General features: G+C 41.0%; 1 protein-coding gene and 1 pseudogene across 1 annotated transcript in view; one reads left to right on the top strand and one right to left on the bottom strand.

Moving 5' to 3' along the window:
- Positions 1-321: 321 nt before the first annotated feature.
- Positions 322-22,236, bottom strand: part of LOC119244487 (sodium/glucose cotransporter 1-like) — a 62,336-nt gene continuing 40,421 nt past the window's right edge. The window contains exons 12-15 of the mRNA XM_037510240.2: positions 7,300-7,468; positions 5,795-6,013; positions 3,468-3,567; positions 322-937 (exon numbers count right to left, since the gene is read on the bottom strand). Of these exons, the coding sequence (XP_037366137.1) occupies positions 720-937; positions 3,468-3,567; positions 5,795-6,013; positions 7,300-7,468 (706 nt within the window). The 3' untranslated portion in view covers positions 322-719. The remainder of the gene's footprint in view (positions 938-3,467; positions 3,568-5,794; positions 6,014-7,299; positions 7,469-22,236) is intronic.
- LOC119245101 (transcription initiation factor TFIID subunit 9-like) lies at positions 13,311-14,409 on the top strand (annotated as a pseudogene).

Here is a 22,236-nt window from a genome sequence, read left to right as displayed (position 1 = left end):
GGAGCTAGGCTACAGTTTCAGGCTTTAGAACACCTGTCCTCTGGGGGTGTGGCAGGGCAATAGCCAGACAGTGCCAGGCTGTTGCCATTTCTATTAGGGCAACTCAGCTCTACCAGTGGTTTAGACAGGAGCAGCTTTGACTTCTGCTGAACTGTGTGGTTCTCAGTGTGGGCACAGCACCTGTGTGTGTGTGTGTGTGTGTGTGTGTGTTTGTGTGTGTGTGCGTGTGTATAAAACCAGCATGGGTGGAGGCTCTACATGACATGGCATCCTTGCCAGCAGACCTGTACCTTTAAAAAGGAGGAGACACAAAGCAAATGGAGGTTGGGTATAGGAAGGAAATGGTGACAGCAAAGTAAACACAAGCAGAAATCCCAAATATATCTAGAGATAAAAAGCCAAAATTAAATTTAAAGTGAAAGTCAGTGTTTATGCAGTAGAGCCATTTGGAGAAAATGACTCACTTTGTAAAGGAACAGATGTTCTCATTTGCATAGTCTCTGCAATCTCGGATGGACTTCACTCTGTCCCATTGGCACGCATGCCCTGCAGCTGGTGGCACTTGATGTGTGACACCGAGGGAGCATTTTCATTAGTATAATCCTTGGGCCCACATCCATGGGTCTCCCATAGGAAACACTTCCTCCCCTTGATGATGAGAGAGTCTGAGAGGCAGAGGTTTGCCTGTTCTGCCCAGCTGCCCCTGGGTACCAGCTGCTTTAGAAGTAGTAGATGTGACAGAGGACTAGGAACAGTAGCAAGATTATTGCAGCGGCATTGGTAGTTTTTTTCATGAGGGATGTCTCCACTATATCATCATGCCTTGTACTTCCAGAGGTGTCACCAGGTTTTGTTTTCACCAAGTTGTGATACAGCTTCAGGCCACAGAACACATCCCAGGCTATCCAGAAGTAGCCCTGGTCCTTCCTGAATGTCTCTGAAACAGAGGAAATAGGAAAAAGTTAGGCGGTATAGATTGAAACACAGGAGGGAGGACTTCTAGGAGGTCATGTCTCAGTGATGGGCCTAGTAGGAAGACTGACAAACTTGCTCCAATATGAAGCTTAGCTCAACCCCTACTGCAGAATATACCACTATCATCACAGACATGGGAGACTAGGATGAGGGGCTCAGAGACCATGGCAAGAGACAGTGTGGGGGTTGCCTTGGGATCATGCGTAGCTTCTGTTGGCAGATCCTGCAGCCAGGCCCAGGTGTAGTTCTCTGCCTCTCTTGTATACCTGCCCTTCTCTGTCTCAGGTACACAGCTGAACACAGCTCTGCATGTCTAGAGGTAAGTGGATCCTCCTCAGAATCCCCTTATCCCTTGAACTTCACCAGAGGATGGAAGAAACAGCTAGATTTCTGGAAGCAGTCACTGCTCTTTATGGCAGCTTTTCAGTGTCTTCTCCCAGTTTCATGATCTGGTCCAAAATTAGGCTCTCTGGGTCCTCAAGGGGAACTGCAGGTATTTTGCAGTAGGCAAAGGAGGGAAGTCTAGGAATTATAAGAAAGTTTCCACCTATTTCTCTGGGCCAAATTAGGGAAATTGCCTAATTCTAGGCTTAAAATGTTGGTCCCCTGTCAGTACAGCTCTCCCTGGCTTTTCCTCGAGGACTGCTCGGGCATAGATCAGCACCGTGGCCAGCTCCAGCACACTGAAAAAGGCCCTGCTGCTGCGTGGGATTGGTTTCCTCCTCGAAGACAAGACAAGCTCATCTCAGTCTGATTGTGCTCCCAGCAGTGTGTACTGTGACATGTTCTATGTCTCATTCTGGTGCGTAGTCTCCACACCAGCTGTGTTCTGAGGATAAGGAGGAAGCAGAGATGATGGAACTTATCAGCCAGGGATAGAGCAGCTTCTGTTGCAAAGGGATGATGACTGCAGTCAGAGGACCCCAAAGCCAGGGATGCAGATATCTGCTGTAGGGACTGAGAAACCCTGAGTACCACATTCTGGTCCATTCTTTCAGATGTCCGTGTTGCCTACCACCATTCAGCTGCCAGGCCAAAAGAGGCTATTGTAGGTAAAAGGCAACTAGGCACTAGACCAAGCCCAAGGGCTGTCTGATAAGGAGTGGGATATGTCAGTGGCCAAGAGCACACCTCTGGAGTCAGACTACCTGTGTTTAAGTCCCAGCTCCTCTGCTGCCTGTTTTCTATGGAGCCCAGGATAAGTCATTTAACTTTTCAGTGCTGTTGCTCCACCTCTGAAATGGGGATAAGAATCATACTTATCACACATGGAATAATCTCAGCAGTGCCTGGTACATCCTAAATGGGCGATAAATGTAGCCACTGAATCATCATCCTCTGTCTGCAACTGTGGGCCCTCAAGGAGCCAGTTTACTAACCTCCTCAGGGAGAAAGTCCCAGGAAACCCCCCAGGTGCATCCCCCCAGGTGCACGGGGCAGCCTTGCTCAGGAAAGGCCACTCCCCATGCCACACCTCCTGGGCATAAGTCCCAGGAGCTCACTTCAACCCAGAGTCTTCTGTAGGTGTCAGGAGGGAGCTCCAGGTCCCTTTAGGCTCAGACTTCCTTTATGGGATGGACAGGGGTCTCCAGAACTCTGCCTTCTTCCCAGGCAGACCTTTCCTTCCCTCCTTCCTTCCCCCAGACTCACAGGCTCCATAGCACTCTCCACCCCAAGCTTAGGGCTGATCTCATTAGGCTTTATCCCTATTTGCATCGGAGCCCTAAGAAGCTCAGGTCACCCTTCCCCATGATCCAAATGCTTCTGTTCTGACCCCATCTGAGGGTCCCATCTGGGCCCTTAGGTTCTCAGGGCTGAAGATCTGCTGGAGCCTTCTTTTCCCGTACGGAATGAAATCCTCTTGACTTATGACCTGTTTTCCCCTGGCATGTTCTTGGGTAAGGGCTGCTCACCCACCTCCCCAAACACCTTACCAACCATTTCTTGCTCCCCTCCTGAGAAACCCTTTAGTTTTGCATCCCCGTCAGGGCCCCTTTCCCCTGCCTTCTTCCAGGGAGGCGCCACAATGTGATATCTGTGTGGCTAAGTCCAGTGACCAGTTCTCAGGTCCCAGCTCTCTTGGCAGTAGCATTTGCTGCAATGGGTCAACTCCCTGCTTTTTGAGCCATTTCTGGGCCACCAAACACTTCTGTCTTCCCACTCTCACTGGCTGTCTCCTCCCCATTGCCTGGAAGGCCCTTCTCTCCATGCTAGGCGCCCCCCTGAACCTGCCTCCAGGGGCCAGCACACCTCAGAAGTCTGCCACATGGATCCCTCCAGCACATAGTGTTCCACATAGATGCGTGAGAAGCATCACAACCTCAATACACACTCCTGAAGCCAACTTAGGAAAAATGAAAGATGGGGCCTCTGCCTGGAAAAGAATTTTTGGGAGAGACTGTGGGGTAGGGGGTGCTGCAGCGCAGGCCATATCCCACCCCGAATGCTCTGAACAGGATTCCCTGGCAAATGCTTTAAATCGTCCTTCTCACCTGGCGTTTCCTGCGATATGCATGTCTTCCTTTGGATTTCTGCCTCCAGATATACCCTTTCCTCTTGGCTGTTTCGTAAAGTCCAACAGAGCTGGTGTAGCTGGGAGGAAAGCAAGGGGCATGTTACCACCCTGAGCCTTGGAACCATGCACACCTGTGGTGCCACGACTGGCAGCTGAGTGCCAGGGTCTCAGTGACTGAAGAGAGATCTGGTCATTGAACTCCAACAAGAATAGAAGGACCGTGGGGTGGGGAAAGCAAGATGTGGGCATCTCTGGCTCGCAGTTCTGGCTCTGGTACTTGCGGTTGTATGGCCTTGGCAAAGAGTGATGCAACCTGATTGGGTCTCCTATGTTTCTGTTGGCGAAGCAACAAGTAGAAGGCAATGAGCCTAGTGTGCCTTCCAATTCTGAGGGTCCAGAGACCCGGGCCCTTCAGGGTGAGAGAAGCTGCCCATCACCCCTGGTCTGCAGCTTCTGGTGAAGGAGGAGGCGCTCTTACCAGACAAACAGGAGAGGGCAGGTCTAGGAGCCAATTTAGTTCCAGAAACCCCCCTGGTTGTCAGAGGTGAGCTTGAGCTCAGCCTGGAGAGGCTTCACCTGGTCCTGACCCTCAGTGGCACTCAGTCACTGAAGTTCAGTGGAGAATTAGCAGCTGCAGAAGGGGAGGTTTCTATCCCTTCCCTTCTGAAATTTAATTTTCTTCCTGAAAACATATATGGTTACTTTGGGAAGAAACAAAATCCAGCCAATTGTTGTTCCCCGCCCCACCCCCCCCAAAGACTGGGGTCAGCAGTGAAATTTCTACTGAGTCTATAGTGTAATAGATAAATTTTAATCTATTACACCACACTTGGTATATTTGAATCTCAGCCTCCCAACATGTGGCAAGGATGCAAAGGAACCCCTCTAGGCTGGGATACCTTCACAGATAGCCCATTCTACGACTCACTTGAGTCTCATCTCTTAGACTAAAATGTTGAAACTAAAATTCTGTGGATGACAGAGACTGGGTTTAACCTTTAACTGCTTTCTGATTAGGCACCTGCTTTCTGTGTATGCAGTTGTCCCCTTCCCCCAACCACACACTCAGCCTCCTGTGGACTAGGTTGCTGGGTATGCTGGGAGATCCTGGGCCCTCCTTGGTGGTGGGGAGCAGAGAGCTTTGCCCATAGTTATTGAACATACACACTAATTTTCCTCTTCATCTCCCCATCCCCTGCTGGCCACTACTCTATTCTCCAGAGCGCCTGGCATATTGCTAAGAAGCTCAGAAATACTTAGTCTGACTGCCTGAGAAGGGGCAAAACCAAAATGTTGAGAGCTAGAGGACAGCAGAGAAGAACACAAGCCATCTAAACAATGAAGACCCTGAGCAAGAGGGAAAAGTCCCCTGTCCCCCACACCTCCTCCCATCACTGATGCAGGGGTGCACAGCAGGCCTGTGCCTCCCACATAATCCTGGCCATCCTCCTTATTTGTCAGTCCCTCTTGCAAACTGGGCCATGTGCATGACAGGAATGAATCAAATGGAAAATATTGAGCAGAAGGCATGGTCAGAGGGTAGCCCCCAGCTCGACTGAGGATCCTGAGGCAGTCTTCCAAGTTTTTCTTTACCCAGACCTCAGGCAAAACTGCAAAACTGCTGAGCTGAGTCCTAAACTTAAGACACCCCCTGCACTTTCTGGTTTAGTTACATCCCTGTCCTGCTAAGCTTACTGGCCTTGCAGAAGTAGTGGAGAAACCAGGTTGGGGCCCAGACCTGCCCACTTACCAGTTTTGATACCTTGGACAAGTGACAACATCTCTAAATACAGGTGCTGTAATATCCCAAGGGAGTGAACCTGTCTCCTGTGAGGTGGGAGATGGCCATGGAATGAGAAGGCTGACAAATACCCAGCTTGAAGCTGCCACAGGTCGCTGCCAGCACTACTGTCCTCTACTTCCTCTGGGTGGGTGGCAGCTAGCACTGCCCTGATTACATTAATTCATACTGCAGTTAGTGGGCTTAATACTTTCAAGGAAGATTCTCATTTTAAAATCCAAACTTCACATTCTAAGTGAATACTTAATTGGCAGATTGTTGAAAAGCTCTTTAGGTTAGCTTTGTTTTTAAGCAGGGTCTTTTCTGTGTTTTTTGCCTATTTCTCAGCCACTCCCATGCCCATTACCCCAACCCCTGATCCACAGCCTCCCCACTTGCACACAAACCAACAAAAAAATAAATGAACACTGCAGGAATTCAGTTTTTTCCCCCCAAAGCTTGTGGAACCAAGTGACCACTAGCTGGAACACTGGGACACCAAAACCTTCTCATGCAGCACTTACATGTTTATCCGGAACTGGGAGTGTGAATGAGGAGATCCCCACGATGATGAATATAGTGACTATGAAGAGTATTATGACAAAATAGAGGTAGTTCAAGTTGCAGATGAACACCGGGCACATGCTTTTGTTTTCCATGCAGCCCTGGGGTTTGTAGATAAACTTGAGCACCATTCCACAAAGACCAATCAGAACTCCACCAACCAATCCCCAGAAGGCACCCTGCCAAAAAGGAGACCTGAGAGTCACCTGGGAAGATTATGGGTGATGAAACAAACCCTCTTGAGCCTCATATCCCTGACTAAAGTTAAATTTGTCATAAGGGCATTAAATACTTGGAGGGAGCTCCATGAGGAGATGATATTCATTAGGTGAAACAAAGACATGAGACACTTGTACTGTCTCTTAGGACAGTAAGAGAACTTAAAAAACATTAGAAATAACTTTAACTTAGATAATGGACAGACATCTGGAGGATACCCACAATATCCTTGTAACCTGGAACCAAGGGTAGGGATATGACCCAGATCCCCACTCTTTCTTGGTGATAGGCCCCAATACCTCAAGGTTGGTGTCATAAGTGGGAAGCAGACTCTCAAGACTGCCTGCCACTCTTGCCCATGTTCTCCCCAGGAGAGCAAAGGGAAGCATCTCTGGCCTCCCTGGTGCCCAGTAGCTGTCCCCCACATTCTTGGTTCTTAATGGAGTCCTGGCGAGCTGTCTGGAGGAAAAAGTACTAGCAGATTGGCCTAGAGGACTAAATACCTAAGATTAGCCTGGGAGGAAGCATCAGTCAGGTGGAGGAGAATGATATTCCTGGCAGAGCAAATAGTCCCTGGGAATGAAGGGAGGCAGAGAAAGCACAGGGCATTCAGGCAACCAATACTGCAAATGTTAGGGGTAGCTGGGTCCTAGGACATGTGCATGGAAAGAGCAAGGACAGATGGCAGGGAGGGGCCAGATCACAGAGCACCTCAGACAATGCTCAGCAATGTGTGCAAGGCCTTGCTACTCAGTGCTGTTAGAGGGAATAAGTTATGATTCAAATAAATGAAAATATTCTGCAAAACTATCTCTCAAAGCCTTATGAAATGATTGAATCATGAATTGCATCTTGGAAAAGATGGTCCTCACTATAAAGAAGGGAGAAGGAGCCCATGACTATATACGTTGCAGTGAGCATGACACATCCATGCAGAGAGGCAACAGAAGAATATTTTTCTACAGGCAGATATGCAGGAAGGAAGACCACACACATTTTGTGTTGTCTGTGGTATGGTTGAAAGTGGATTACATTGCAAAGGGAAGAAAACTAATCAGAGTTCTTCTGCATGTATAAATTTCTTCTCCTGGAGCTCAGACTAAATTTCTCCAGGAGGAAATCATTCTCTCAGAAAGCAAATGATGCAATGGTGATATGAACTCCTGAAGCACAAGAGACCCTCCTCATGCCACTCTGGCAAACCTTTACACTGTGACACAAGGTGGCTATGCCAATTCCCACCTACCTGCTCAGTAACTCTCCTGGAAAATATGGCAAGCAGGAAGACAGCAGCAATGGGTGCTGCCAGGTAATTAGTAGTTCCCATCACAAACTCAAACATTTCTTCACTGTACATACTTTGCATAAGAGTGGCCCAGGCGATGGTGATAGCAAATAAAACTATGACAAAAAACCTGTAAATTACACCAATAGTCAATAGCAGTTTGATGAGATCTCCATCCCCCGCCCCCAACACCAGTGAATCCGTGAACTAGTAACTCAATTATTCTTTTACATTAAGTCAAGTGCCTCTTCATATTTGTGGAATAGAGAAGATAATCACACCCCTAAACTCTGAAAGGACCATAAGGATGCGGACAACAAACTTGTGAACAAGTAAAAGGGAGTGTCTGTTGATATGTTACTGGATCATAGAAAGATTGTTACATTTGGAGGGTGGGTTTATAGTAGTCATGCTTAAAAATATTAATTTATTTTTTTATGGTGAAAAAATTTATATTTAGAATTAGCCAACTGGACTTAGTTCCAATGATCCTAATGTTGCTGGCAACATCCGAAGAGTCACAGGAGCCAGTCAGGTGTATGCTTCTTTTCCCCCTCAGGTCTGATCAGGGTGTTGACGTGGGCCACCTTGGTGTCCTGGAGCTTCTTCACAGCCTACCTGCTCTGGTGCTTGTTGGCCTTGACATCCACTGTGAACACAAGTGTGTTGCTGTCTTCTATGTGTCTTCTTCATGGCTGACACAGAGGGTCGTGGAAACTTGATGATGGCAGAGGGGTCAAGCTTGTTCTCCTGGGGGTGCTCTTCTGAGGATATTTGGGGGCTTAGGGAGCTGCAGTGTCTTGGGCCTCTGGAAAGTAGGTGAGGTGCAGATCTTGTTTTTCTTGTGGCTGTGGACGCCCTTCTGTGCTGTTTGCTTGGCCTTCAAAGCTCTGGATTTGACTTTGGGAAGGAAGTGTAGGGACTTCCTTCTTTACTTCCTTCTTTACTTTTTGGTGCCATCTTTGTGAAAAGGAATCTTAATTTCTTGAGGGGTAGCACATTAAAAAATTTTCAGACGGGGTACTATGGATTTAAAGATTTTTTTATTTCCTATTAAAATTTAAAGTCTTTGACGAGTTAAGAATCTTACTAGTTTTTGCTGAAATCTTAAGGAACTAACCAGAGGATTTTTTGAAAGATTTATTTTTATTTATTTATGCATACAAGACATGAGGTGTAGGCCAGAGGTACAAGGAATGAGAGGATTCATCAGAGACAAAGTGGGGAACAGAATAGGCAGATCTACTGAAATATACTGCTGAGGGGAGCAGCGGGCAAGACAGGAGAGGTCTGCTGTGCCATGTGGGTAGCTCCCTAGCCAGAGATCAAACTCATACTGCAGACAGCTTGAGAGTGCTGAGACTTTAACCCCTGCACCACCAGGAAGGCCTGAGGCTTTTTTTTTTTAAGTAAAAGATTTGTTAAAAAGTATTCATATGTAAAATTACCCTAAATCAGATATCACTTCAAAGATTAATAAATCTTAGGTTTGTGCCAATAACCACTTAAAAATGTGTAGCCAAGACAGACTAGAAATGACTAATTTCTTAATAGACAAAGAAGAGGCAAGGATCTAAGTTCCAGCTCTAGTAATGATAGAGAAGTTGGCATGAGACTGAACTGACAATGATAAATGATAAATTCTGGACCAAATATAAAATCAATACTGAAGCCCAGCACAAAGCAGGCAAGAATGGGAGGGAATTCAATCTGCAAAAACAAAACCATATTGAGTGCTATCCACATTTATCTACTTTCTTCTCTGGCACGCTCTACTCTGCATGAAGTGGCTAGTAGTTAAACAGAAATCCTCTTACTGGGTTGAGGTGGCACAACACAGAAGTTGGAGATTCAGAATGGCTGACAGAACTACAGTGAAGGAGAAATAAGAGAACTACAAAATCATATCAGAAACCCTTAACACTCCACAGTATAGAATACACTGAGTGTGTACATGTGTATATACATAATATATAGACAACACATAATAGACACAATTAAGAATATAAAAGTATCAATAAATTTCAAAAGATTAAAAATCTCAAAGTATACTCTGGGATCGAAGAAATACATTAGAAATCGCTAAGAAAAAGACAGTGGGAAAGCACCAAACACTTGGATATCCAACAGTACACTTCTAAATAATCTATAACCAAAGACAAGCATGACAAGAAAATTAGAAAATATTTTGAACTGAATGAAAATGAGGACACAATATATCAAACTTTGTGTGATGCAGCTAAAAAACAGAACTTAGAGGAAATTTACAGCTTTAAAAGGTAATGGCAAAAAAAGTTTTAAAACCAATGGTTTGAATTACCACTTTAGGAAACTAGAAAAAAAGAGCAGAGTATTTCTAAATTCAAAGAAAAGAGAAAAAAGGAAATAATGAACAAAAATCAAAGGTAGAAAACAGAGGAATCGACAACTTCAAAAGATGTTTCTTTGGAAAGATTATTAAAATTGATAACTCTATAGGCATGTTTGACTGAGAGAAAAAAACAAAAAAAGAAACACAAATTACCAATAACAAAAAGAAAAATCATTATTAGAGATCCCACAAATGCTGAAGGGACAATACAGTAAAATTATGGGGAGGAAGATGCCTGGGACCACAAGGTACTAGTGGAAGTGGAGAGAAGTCAGGAGAATGTAAATATACTCTAAAAATGGTACTATTAAAATTTGCCATCTTCATTATTTGTTTTCTTTTTTTTAAAAAAAATTTATTTAGGGCCTCCCCGGTGGCGCAGCGGTTGAGCGCTGGCTTGCGAAGCTGCCCGCAGCCTCTGCAGCGCCAGTTCGATCCCCGGCTGCTGGACAAGGGTCCCACTTGGTGTGCAGGCCTCTCCTGCAACCCGCTGCTCCCCTCAGCAGTGCACTTCGTCCGTCTGCCTGTTCTGCTCCCTGCTCTGGCTCTGGTGAATTTTCTCACCCTCCCGCGCTTCTGACTGTACCCAATGCTTGTATAAATAAATAAATAAGTCTTTTAAAAAAAAGATTTATTTATTTATGCATACAAGAACTGGGGTACAGGCCAGAGGTGCTGGGGGTGAGAGGATTCACCAGAGACATAGTGGGAGCAGAACAGGCAGACTGACAAATACACTGCTGAGAGGAGTAGCAGGAGAGTCAGGAGAGGTCTGCTGTGACATGTGGGTCACCTCCCTGGCCAGGGATCGAACTCGGTGCTGCAGAGGCTGTGGATAGCTTCACAGTGCTGTGCTTAACCCCTTGTGCCACCAGGAGGCCTCTCATTATTGAGATAATCCATAACTCACTTGGAACACTGCCACAGAGTAAACATTTATTACATGGTAGACTATTATTATTAACAAGTAAACTGGTGTCAATCCAGATTTTCTTTATAAGTTTGAGAGGAATTGAGATTTCCTAAATGCTTCAGGAGGGTTTACGTGTGATGTCTAGAAAGGCTTCAACTACATGCACAGAGTGCCTAGTGAAGCACTAGGTTGAAGAACTAAGGTGACTGGAATCCTACTTTTCTAAATCCTTTCATTTAGGAAATTATTCATATAAAGATTGCTTAGTTGAAGAATCCATTAGAGACATCCTACGGTGCCAAATCTAGCCTACCTTCTGTTTTGTAAATAAAGTTTTATTGGAACACATACACGCAAATGTAAATTTTTTTTTTTTTTTTTTTAGACAGTAGGATCATAATCACTGTCTCAGGCTCTGCTTTCTAGAGGGCCTAAGCTAAGTAACATAGATTTGCACTATCAGCATCTGTAAAACAGGGGCTCTCAGCAGAAATGTGCTTCAGAAACACGTTATAAAAATTATAAATGCTCTTGTCTCACTTGAGACTGACTAAATAAAAATAGCTAAGACTAGGATTTGGGCATGCATGTGTTTTGTTTTATTTTTGTTTTTGTTTTAATCAGTATTTATTTCTCTCAAGGTCATAGAAACTTAATAGTGTTAAATACAGATCCACATTGTTAACCTCTGTCTTTTTATTGGTGAATTCAGGCCATTTACATTTAGGGTGATTATTGATATGAACTGCTTATTATAGGTCATTTTGCTTTTGACTTCTGATTGTTTTACTTTTCTGGATTTCCCACCCCCCCACGCCCCATTTGTTTCTCTCTGCTCTTCCAGATGGCTTTCCTTAGTATTTCTGTAAGTTTCTTTGCTTCTTCATTTGTGGATGTCTATTCTGGATTTTTTGGTTAGTGGATGGCATGGGGATTTTACTTAAATTTCTGTTTTAAGTCCTTTATGAGTTGGTGTCTGACATTTAACTACTATACAGTTTCTGCCCATTTCTTCCTCCCATTTAGTGTTTTGTTGTTGGTTTATTCTTGTTCATATTTCTAGTCTTGTATTGCTATTGTAATTTGCTGAGGAGTTTGTGTTTCATTTTTTCTATTTGGTAGCAAAACTCCTTTCAGTATTACTTCAAGTGTAGGTCTAATGGTGGCAAACTCCACTAACTTCTGTTTGAGTAAACCTTTATAACACCTTCATACTTAAATTATAATTTTGCAGGGTAGAGATTTCTTGTCTTTTAGGTTGTGACTATTTCCTTCCATTCTCTTCTTGCCTGGAGAGTGTCTGGGCTGAAATCTATGGAAATTCTAATTTGGGAGCCCTTGTAAATTATTATTTTTCCTTGTTTCTTAAAAAAAATTCTATATCTTTGATTTTTGATAATTTTATATGCTGTGTCTGGGTTTAGGTCATTTTGTTTAAGAAAATTAGGTGTTCTCTCTGCTTCCTGGGCATCCATATATAATTCATTCTGTAGGTTTAGGAAGTTCTCTATTTTTTTTGAATAAGTGTTCTGCTCCTATTTCCTTTTCTCCCCCTTCCAGAATCCTGATCCTTCTCGGGTTTTTTCTTCTAATTGAGTTTGATATTTCTTGTAGTGTTTCCTCATTTTTTCTTGTCTTGACTTTCTTGTCTTTTACACATGTAATTTGTTCATTTGAGACTTCTACAACTGAAATTATTTCTTCTGCCAGTTTAATTCTATTTAAAGTTCTTTCTAAATTTGTCTGCATTTCATTCAGTCTTTTTTTAATGATTTTTAAAAATATATTCAATCTCTTTGGTGAGGAATTCTCTTTGTTCCTGGATCTCCTTTCTGAGATCTTATGCCTGTGTATCTGTCTTTGACTGATCTTCCAGTATCTCATTTAACTTTTTTAATATTGTTGGTTTGAAATTGTGATCAGATAGTTTTTCTATTTCTGTCTGTTTTATATTATTAGTCCCAGGACTTCTGTCCCTCTCATTTTGCTTTTCAATCTTAAGTTCAGATGTTTCTCCCTTCCCAGGCATGTATATTGCCTTATATATAGCTATTTGTGCATGTGTGTGTTGTTGGGGCTCCAGGGATTAGCTTTGCTTCTTGGTTAACCTTGGTGGGAGGTGGAAGTAGGAATGGGGTCTGGAGCTTTAATACTTGATCTCAGTTTCAGGAGTAATATTAGGTGCCCCTACCTCGTCTTTTCTTCCACAACAAGCTGTAATCTGTGCTTAGGTTATCTTCACTTTCATGCTGCCTCCCTGCTGATCCTTCCTGCAGACGGTCATGATCTATGAAGCTTGGGTCTCCCAATGGAAAGAGAAGTTTCTGGATCACCAGGCCTGAGCCTGGGGTTAATTTTCACTTGACCCAGAGGTGGCACTCTGGGTGTGGCAGGCACAGGTGTGCCCACTTAACACTGGCCACCTACAAAGACCTTCACTGCCCAGTTTCTGCCTCTATTGCTGTTTCTTCAGGGTTGGAAATATATGTGTTCTTTGTTTACTTTCTCAGACACAAGAGTAAAATTATGGGAGAAACTTGGAGTCAGTGTATTAAGATGTTTTTGAACATCCTGCTCATGGTATACCGGGAAATGGAAAACCACAGGCAAAGAATTTGCATCAAGGTCAGAATTAAAATATATTAATCAGGGGATTTAGCTAAGAAGTCTCATCACAGAAGCTGCAAGATGGCTTCTCCCAAGTACGTGCCAAAAGATGCAGAAGTGATGGCCCCAATCCTGAAGGATATGGGGATTACAAGCATATGAATCAGATGTTATAAAGCAGACACTGGAGTTTGCATTCTTTTTTTTTTTTTTTTTTTTTTTAATAGAGGCATGCTTTATTTATTTATTTATTCATTTGTTTGTTTTGTCCATACATGCACTGGGTACAGTCAGAAGCACGGGAGGGTGAGAGAACTCACCAGAGCCAGAGCGGGGAGCAGAGCAGGCAGAAGGACCGAAGTACACTGCTGAGGGGAGCAGCGGGCGGCAGGAGAGGTCTGCGCACCATGTGGGACCCTCCTCTGGTGGCCGGGGAGCAGCCGGGGATCGAACTGGCGCTGCAGAGGCCGCCGGCAGCTTCGCAACCCAGCGCTCAACAGCTGCGCCACCGGGGAGGCCCTGGAGTTTGCATTCTGATATGTGACCACAATTCTAGATAATGCAAGAATGTATTTAAACCATGGTAAGAAAGCTTCTGTAGAGGCAGATGATATGGGATTGGCAATCCAGTGGCATGCTGACCATGTTTTACCTTGCCTGCCTCAAGATATTTTTTATTAGATCTTGCAAAGCAAAGAAATTAAACCCATTTGCTACTCATCAAGTCATATTCAGTTCCTAGCCTGTCACCAACAGAGTGCTCCAAACTATAGACTTAAATCTTTACAGATAAAGGCATGTACTTTTGTTCCACAGTTTAGTGTTGGTTCAGTTACTAGCAGAACAAGTAGTCTTACACTAGGCACACCAACCTAACAAACCATGTGTAATTCAACGAAAGTAAGGATTCCAATGTCCTCATGGGGCAAAGGTCAATAGCACAAATGCCCATCTAGCTGTAAAAGCATTAATTCCTGTAAAAGCATCAATTACTGCAAAATCAGCTATTCACAATGTTCTGATTAATCCATCATTAATTGGGTCCAAACTCCCCATTACCACTAACACAGTTTCATCATAAAATACCATCAATGAACACTCAAGTGAATAGAAAAGAAAATATGAAGATGATGATGATGATGATGATGTTCATGACAGTAAGGGCTATAGAAATTTGTAATGTAACCATAATGTATGTAACAGGTTCTTGAGTCCACAGTACTGAAATTAAACAAGAAATTTTAGAAAACTTATATCATATTAATGAGTAAATATTGTTATATTTCCAGTTGAGATATTGGATTTTATTTAGTAGAATTTATAATATTTTTCAATAGTCTTTAAATATAAAAAATAAAATTACTATTCATCAAAAACCAAAAATTATGAACAGCTAGCAATAACTTAACTCAGATGAAATGGACAAATATTTTGAAAAATTCAACTTAATAAAAATGACACAGGGCATAGAAAGCCTCAAGAGTAACATATTTATTAAAAATTGAATTCAAAATAAAAATACTTCCATGAAGAAAACTCCCAATTTACATAGTTTCATTGGTGAATTCTAGTAAATACTTATTAAATAGCACTAATTTTGAGCAAACTCTTAGAAAACAGAAGAGTTAGCGTTTCCCAGATCAGTTTATGAGGGCAAAATAACCATCAAACCAATTTTGTCAAAGACATTATAAGAAGAAATTAAAAGCTTAGAGTCCTCAAAAACACAGGTGGAAAAATCCCTAACAAAATATTAAAAAAATCAAATAGGCAATCAAAAATCAAAAAGGCAAATAATACAATATGACCAAACAGGGTTTATATTTCAGATTCACAAGGTTGATTTAACACTCAAAAATCAATAATTGAAGTTTACTGCACTAACAGAATAAAAAAGAAAATGCTATGATTACTTTAATAGATGCAGAAAAGCACTGGACACAATTCAACACCCTAGGATATTCCCTTCACTTTTCAAAAAATTTTTGCTTTCATAATGCACAGCTTTGGAATTCAATTTATGTCTTGTGGGGGAAACTTGTCCATACTTGAGGAAACTCAATTTGGCACTTCAGTTCCACAAGACTGCCAAAGTTTTATAGATTTCTCTGTTTCCTACTAGAGGCTCCTGTTTGGAATTTTAATCTAGTCTTTGTTGTTTTGAATTGTCTTCAGAACTGAGAGAATTATCTTACCTTATTTTTTTAAAAAAGATTTATTTATTTATGCATACAAGAACTGAGGTACAGGCCAGAAGTGTGGGATTCACCAGAGACAGAGTGGAGAGCAGAACAGGTGGATCTATTGAAATACACTGCTGAGGGGAGCAGCAGGTGAGACAGGAGAGGTCTGCTGCACCATGTAGCTCCCTGGCCGGGGATCGAATTCAGGCTATCGAGGTGATAGCACTGAGACAGCCCCTAAGCCACCAGGGAGGCCCTATTGTCCTCCCTAGTTTTTAAAGGTAAATCCAGGTCACTTTCTATAGTGTTGTACCATTTTACATCCCATCAGCAATGCAATAGGTTTCCTCTGCACCCTCTCCAGAACTACTGGAGTCCTGGAAGGGGTCCTTTTAATATGTGCCTTTCTCACAGGTATGAGATGATAATTACGGTTTTGACATGCAGCTACTTTAATAAAGAGATGATCAGCATTTTTCCATGTATCTATTGGCTTTTTAGATATTCTCCTTGGTGAATTGTCTGGTTGCATCTGCTGCCAATTTGGTCACTATGTTGTGTGTTTTCTTACCGTTACATTGAAAAAAAATTTTTTTTTGTATGTCTTAGACATTAATAACTTGTCGGTTGTATGATGTGTGACTATTTTCTCTCATTCAGTAGGATGTCTTTTAGGTCTACATTACCAGACATCCTTAATGTGAATGTTGTATTTTCCCCCTTCAGGGTTAGTTTTCTTTATATTGCATTTAAGAAATCGCTATAACTCCAAGGTCAGGGGCATGTTGTGTTAGTTTTTTTTAATAAAAGCTTTGTTGTTTTACCTTTCACATATAAAGTCCATCTGAAACAGATTGAGTATGGTGTGGGAGAAGGGTCAATATTCTTATTAAAAGAATGATATCTTCTTTATTAAAAAACATTTTTATTGAAGTAACTGGTATAATACACTATATAGGTTTCAGATGTACAATGTTATAATTCAGTATTTGTATATACTACATTAAGATTGCCATCAAAAGTCTAGTTTCCATCCACCAGGATATAACACATCCCCTTTACTGAATTATCATCCAGTCCTTGCTCCTCTGGTAATCACCAGTTTGTTCTTAAAATCTAAGAGGGGGGCCTCCCTGGTGGTGCAAGGGGTTAAGCACAGTACTATGAAGCTATCTGCAGCCTCTGCAGCACGAGTTGGATCCCCAGCCAGCCAGGGAGCTACCCACATGGCGCAGCAGACCTCTCCTGTCCGGCCCGCTGCTACCCTCAACAGTGTGTTTCAGTCAATCCACCTATTCTGTTCCCCACTCTGTCTCTGGTGGATCCTTTCACCGCTGCCCCCCCGCCTCCACACCTCTGGCTTATATCCCAGTTCTTGTACGCATAAATAAAAATCTTTAAAAAAAATCTAAGAGCTTGTTTTTGTTTTGTTTGTTCATTTGTTCTTTATCTTCCACATGAGTGAAATCATAAAGTTTCTGTTTTGCCCAAATGACTTATTTCAACCAGCATAGTATCATCAACTAGCATAGTATCAATATGTTGTCACAAATGGCAAAATTTCACCTTTTTTTCTTTTTTATAATGAGCAGTATTCCCATTATGAATAATTACACCACATCTTTATTCATTCATCCATCAATGGGTACTTAGGTTATTTCCATATCTTAGTTATTGAAAACAATATTGCAATGAACATATGCAATGAACATAATTTCTTCAAATTAATATTTTCATATTTTTTTTGGTGAATACTCAGAAGTGAAATAGCTGGGTCATATGGTATTTCTATTCTTAATTCTGTAAGAGAAGCATTATTTTTTTTTCACAATGGCTGTACCAGTTTGCATTCCCACCAAAGTGTACAAGGGTTTCCCTTTCTCCTCATCTTCATCAACACCTGTTGTTTCTTGTCTTTTTATTTATTTACTTATTTTTAAAAAGATTTATTTATTTATTTATACAAGCACTGGGTACAGTCAGAAGCGCGGGAGGGTGAGACCCAGAGCCAGAGCGGGGAGCAGAACAGGCAGAAGCACCAAAGTACACTGCTGAGGGGAGCAGTGGACGCGGCAGGAGAGATCTGCGCCATGTGGGACCTGCCAGGGATCAAATTGGTGCTGCAGAGGCTATGGGCAGCTTCGCAGCCCAGCGCCCAACCGCTGCGCCACCAGGGAGGCCCTGTTTCTTGTCTTTTTAATGCAAGTCATTCTCACAGGTGTGGTTTTGACTTGTATTTTCCTAATGGTTAAGTGACAAACATTTTTTTCATGTATCTGTTGGCCATCTATATATCTTCTTTGATGAAGTGTCCATTTAGCTATTCTGCCCATTTTTGAATGAATTATTTGCTTTTTTGTTGTTGAGTTGTATGAGCTTATTTACAAATTTGGGATATTAGTCTCTTGATGGATACATGACTATCTTTGCCCGTTCAGTAGGTTGTTTGTTTGTTTGTTTTTCTGATGGGTTCTTTTACTATGCAGAAGCTTTTTAGTTTGATCTATTCCTATTTTTTTATTCTTGCTTTTGTTTTCCTTGCTATTGGCACAGAATCCCCACAGACATCTCTACAGCTCATGTCAATGAGATTATTGCCTATGTTTTTTCCCCTATGTATTTTATGGTTTCTAATCTAACCTTCAAGTATTTAATCAGTTTTGAATTGATTTTGGGGCCTGGTATAAGACAGTGCTTTAGTTTCATTTTTGCAAGTGGCTGTCCAATTTTCTCAACACCGTTTGTTGAAGAAACTTTCCTTTCTCTATTATAGGCTCTCTTCAATTAGCTGTCCTTTGCCAATTAGCTGCCCATATATGTATGGGTTTATTCCTGGGCTCTTCATTCTGTGCCATTGATCTATGTGTCTATTTTTATTCCAATACCATGCTGTTTTTTTTATAACTACAGCTTTGCAGTATGAGGTTGGAGAGTGTGATATCTCCATTTTTCCTCACAATTGTTTTGGTTACATGGAGTCTTTTGTGGTTCCATACAAATTTTAGTATTATTTGTTCTATTTCTGTGAAAAACGCTACTGGAATTTTGATAAAGACTGCACTGAAGAATCATTATTCTTTTACTCTATGAATAACCAAATCACCCATTTATTGAAAATTCTTCTTTCTCACCATACTGTATTGTAATCTTTGCTCTAAATCAGGTAACTCTACATCCATAGGCCTTTTTATGTATTCCATAATTTGTTCCATTGATTTGTCTATACTTGTACCAAAACCACACTGTTCAACTAGTATCACTTCATGATAGATATTGGTGTATGTTAACATAAATCTTCCAGCTTTGTTCATCATCAAGAATTACTTTTTCTATTATTTGCTCTTTGCAGTTATATATTAATTTTAGAACCGATTTTTACATACACAAAGTTAATGCAATTTTGATCGTAATTACTCTGAATATATAGGAAAATATGGGGAGAGCAGACATATTTTCAATACTGAATCCTGTAATTCATAGACATGGCACATTCCTGTGTTTATTTAGATTTCATTAATTTCTTTCAATGATGCTTTGTAATTTTCAGCAATTTACTCACATTTTTGTGAAATTTGTTTTTAGTTAGCTGATATGGTAACAAAATGTATGTAACACAATAGGTATGATAGCATGTAAAATGCCTAATGTGTAATATATGATTAATGTTTGTGTTTTTGTATCAGTCTTTTTAAATTCACTTTTATTTAATTTCTTTTGTTTATTATTTTTTAAATTTTACATATATTTTACATCATTCTTCCTTTTTGTATAATGTAAGCTTTCTCCTCTCAGGTGTAATCCCCACGAAATTCCCACCATCAATTCACCTGTGCACCATCACCATAGTCCCTTGTGTTCTTCCCTCCCTCGTTTTGATCCCTCTCCCTCCCCCTCCCCTGCAGAGTATCTCTGATTTATATTTGCCTGTTAATTTTTTTTAAAAATATTAAAAAATTTTTAAAAAAAATTATTTATTTATTTATTTATTTATTTATTTATTTATTTATTTATTTACTTATAAAAGCACTGGGTAGAGTCAGAAGTGCGGAAAGGTGAGAGAATTCACCAGAGAGCCAGAGCTGGGAACAGAACAGGCAGACCGACGAAATACTCTGCTGAGGGGAGTAGCGGGTGTGGCAGGAGAGGTCTGCGCACCATGTGGGACCCTCGCTGGTGGCCGGGGATCGAACTGGTGCTGCAGAGGCTGCGGACAGCTTCGCAGCCTAGCGCTCAACCGCTGCACCACCAGGGGAGGCCCTTGATTTTGTTTTTAAATTTATTATAGTTACTTTTTTCCTGATCCCTTATTTGGTTCCCGTACGTTCCTCTTATAAGTGAAACTATCCTATATTTTTCTTTTTCTTTCTGGCTTATTTCACTGAGCTTAAACACTTCCAGCTCCATCCATATTGCTGGGAATGGCATGAGTTTATTTTTTAAGTAGTAATGGTTTGTCTAAGAGTCTTTCATGACAGTTTTAGTTCTTCCACCTTCATCCTTATGCCATTTATTTGGTTTTTTCCACATTTTTACATTGGAAGCACTTCCAGCATAATGTTGAATTAAAGTGGTTATTGTGGGCATAGATGTCTGGTCCCCAATCTCGTGGGAAAATATTTTTTATTAGCATAGAGTCCTTATTATTTTAGCAAATAATGAAGGGCCTCCCTGGTGGCACAAGGGATTAAGCACTGCATTATAAAGCAATCCACAGCCTCTGCAGCATGAATTCGATCCCCGGTTGGCCAGGGAGAAACCCACATGGCGCAGCAGACCTCTCCTATCTTGCCCGCTGCTCTCCGCAGCAGTGTATTTCACTCAGTCTACCTGTTCTGTTCCCCACTCTGTCTCTGGTGAGTCATCTCACCCCCCACATCTCTGGCTTGTACCCCAGTTCTTGTATGCATAAATAAATAAATTAAAAAAAAAAGAAAATAATGAAGCAAGTCCCTATTTTGATAGGAAAGTAGCAAATCAGAAATGTACCATTAGCACTTATCCTCCAGATGAAAGGAGTTCAGGAGCCCTTGCAAGTTGGTGCCATGTGACCCAGCCCAGATTTTCAGCTTTACAAGTGGTTTTTGTACTCACAGTGTGGGTACAGTATGGGTGCTGTCTGTCTCAGATTCACACACCCAAGTGCTGCCTGTATGGGTGTTGAAAAAGCAGCAGAGTAATCAGGGAAAAAGATATTCAAATACAAGCATTAGTATGAGAAATGTTATAGGGTTAAAAAATATATATGCACTTGACAAAGAATTTCCTTATCTCACTAATCTTACTGAGATAAGGAAATAATAAATAGGTATTAAAATTTTAAATGGTTTTTATCTTAATGTGATGATTATATGATTTTCTCCTATTTTCAGTTAATGTGGCCAAGTATATTAATTAAATTTTGTTTTTTAAAAAGATTTATTTGTTTATTTATTATGCATAGAAGAACTGGGATGTAGGCCAGATGTGCGGGGTGTGAGAGGATTCACCAGAGACAGAGTGAGGCGCAGAACAGGAAGATCTACTGAAATACACTGCTGAGGGGAGCAGCAGGCAAGACAGGAGAGGTCTGTTGTACCATGTGGGTTAGCATCCTGGCTGGGGATTGAACTTGTGCTCCAGTGGCTGTGGAGAGCTTCACAGTGCTGAGACTTACCCTCTATGCCGCCAGGGAGGCCCCCTTAATTAAATTTTGAATAGTAAACTATGCTTTCATTCTTGGACTAAACCCCAGATGGCCATAGTTTATTATTATTTTTTATATATTTCTTGTCTGGAGTTGTTACTACGTTGTTTTAAATTTCTCTCTGTGTTCATATTTACATGTTTTCTTTAAGCTATCATCAATTTTATTTTAAAGGTGTCTCTTTTTAATAAAGTTGCAGGGTACAAAACCAGAATGCAAAAACTAGTAGTGTTTCCATACATTAACAACGAATTACATGAAAAAGAAACACAGGAGACAACTCCATTTACAATAGTATCAAAAAATAGTAAAATATTTAGTAATAAATTTAACCAAGGGAGTGAAAGAGCTATACACTAAATACTATAACACTGATGAAAGAATCTGAACTAAAACATTGATTAAAGAATTTGAAAAAGACACAAGTAAATAGAAAGATTTCTTATGCTCATGGATTAGATGTATTAATATTGTTAAAATGTCCATACCACCAACCAAAAGCCATCTATAGATTGAATGCAATCTTCATCAATAGCCCAATGGCAAGTATTTTTACAGAAATAGAAAAAAAAATCCTTAAATTTGTTTGGAACCACAAATGATCTTGAATATACAAAACAATCCCGGGAAAGAAGAACAAAGTCAAAGGTATAACAGTTCCTGATTTTAAACTATTTTACATAATTATAGTAATCAAAACAGCCTGGTACTGGCATGAGAACAGGTACATAGACCAATGGAACAGAATCAAGAGCACAGAAATAAACTCATGAATGTACAGACAACAAATTTTGACAAGAGAGTCAAGAATACTCAACAGAGAAATATAGTCTCTTGCATAAATGGTACTGGGATACCATTTACGTGTATAGTAACATGCAAAAGAATGATACTAGATCTCTATCTTATATCACTCACAAGAATTATGCTTCATGAGATTATAAATGTATTTAGGTTTATATATGCCATCATACTATTTGTTTCTATTTAACCTTTTATAGTCTCTTTATCCCTTTTAAAATTTCTTTTGAGTAATTAAGTATTTTATTAGTTATTCCATGTTTTCCTCCTTTCTAAAGATTTTCTCTATCTTCAACCTTCAGTAATTTCACTATAATGAAGCCAAAGTATGGTTTTTTTG

This window comes from Talpa occidentalis, unplaced genomic scaffold (assembly GCF_014898055.3).
Source record: "Talpa occidentalis isolate TD23 unplaced genomic scaffold, MPIMG_talOcc4v2.1 talOcc4.14, whole genome shotgun sequence".
NCBI lineage: Eukaryota > Metazoa > Chordata > Mammalia > Eulipotyphla > Talpidae > Talpa > Talpa occidentalis.
Note: the sequence above shows the minus strand (reverse complement) of the source record. Positions and strands in the feature narration are given on the sequence as shown.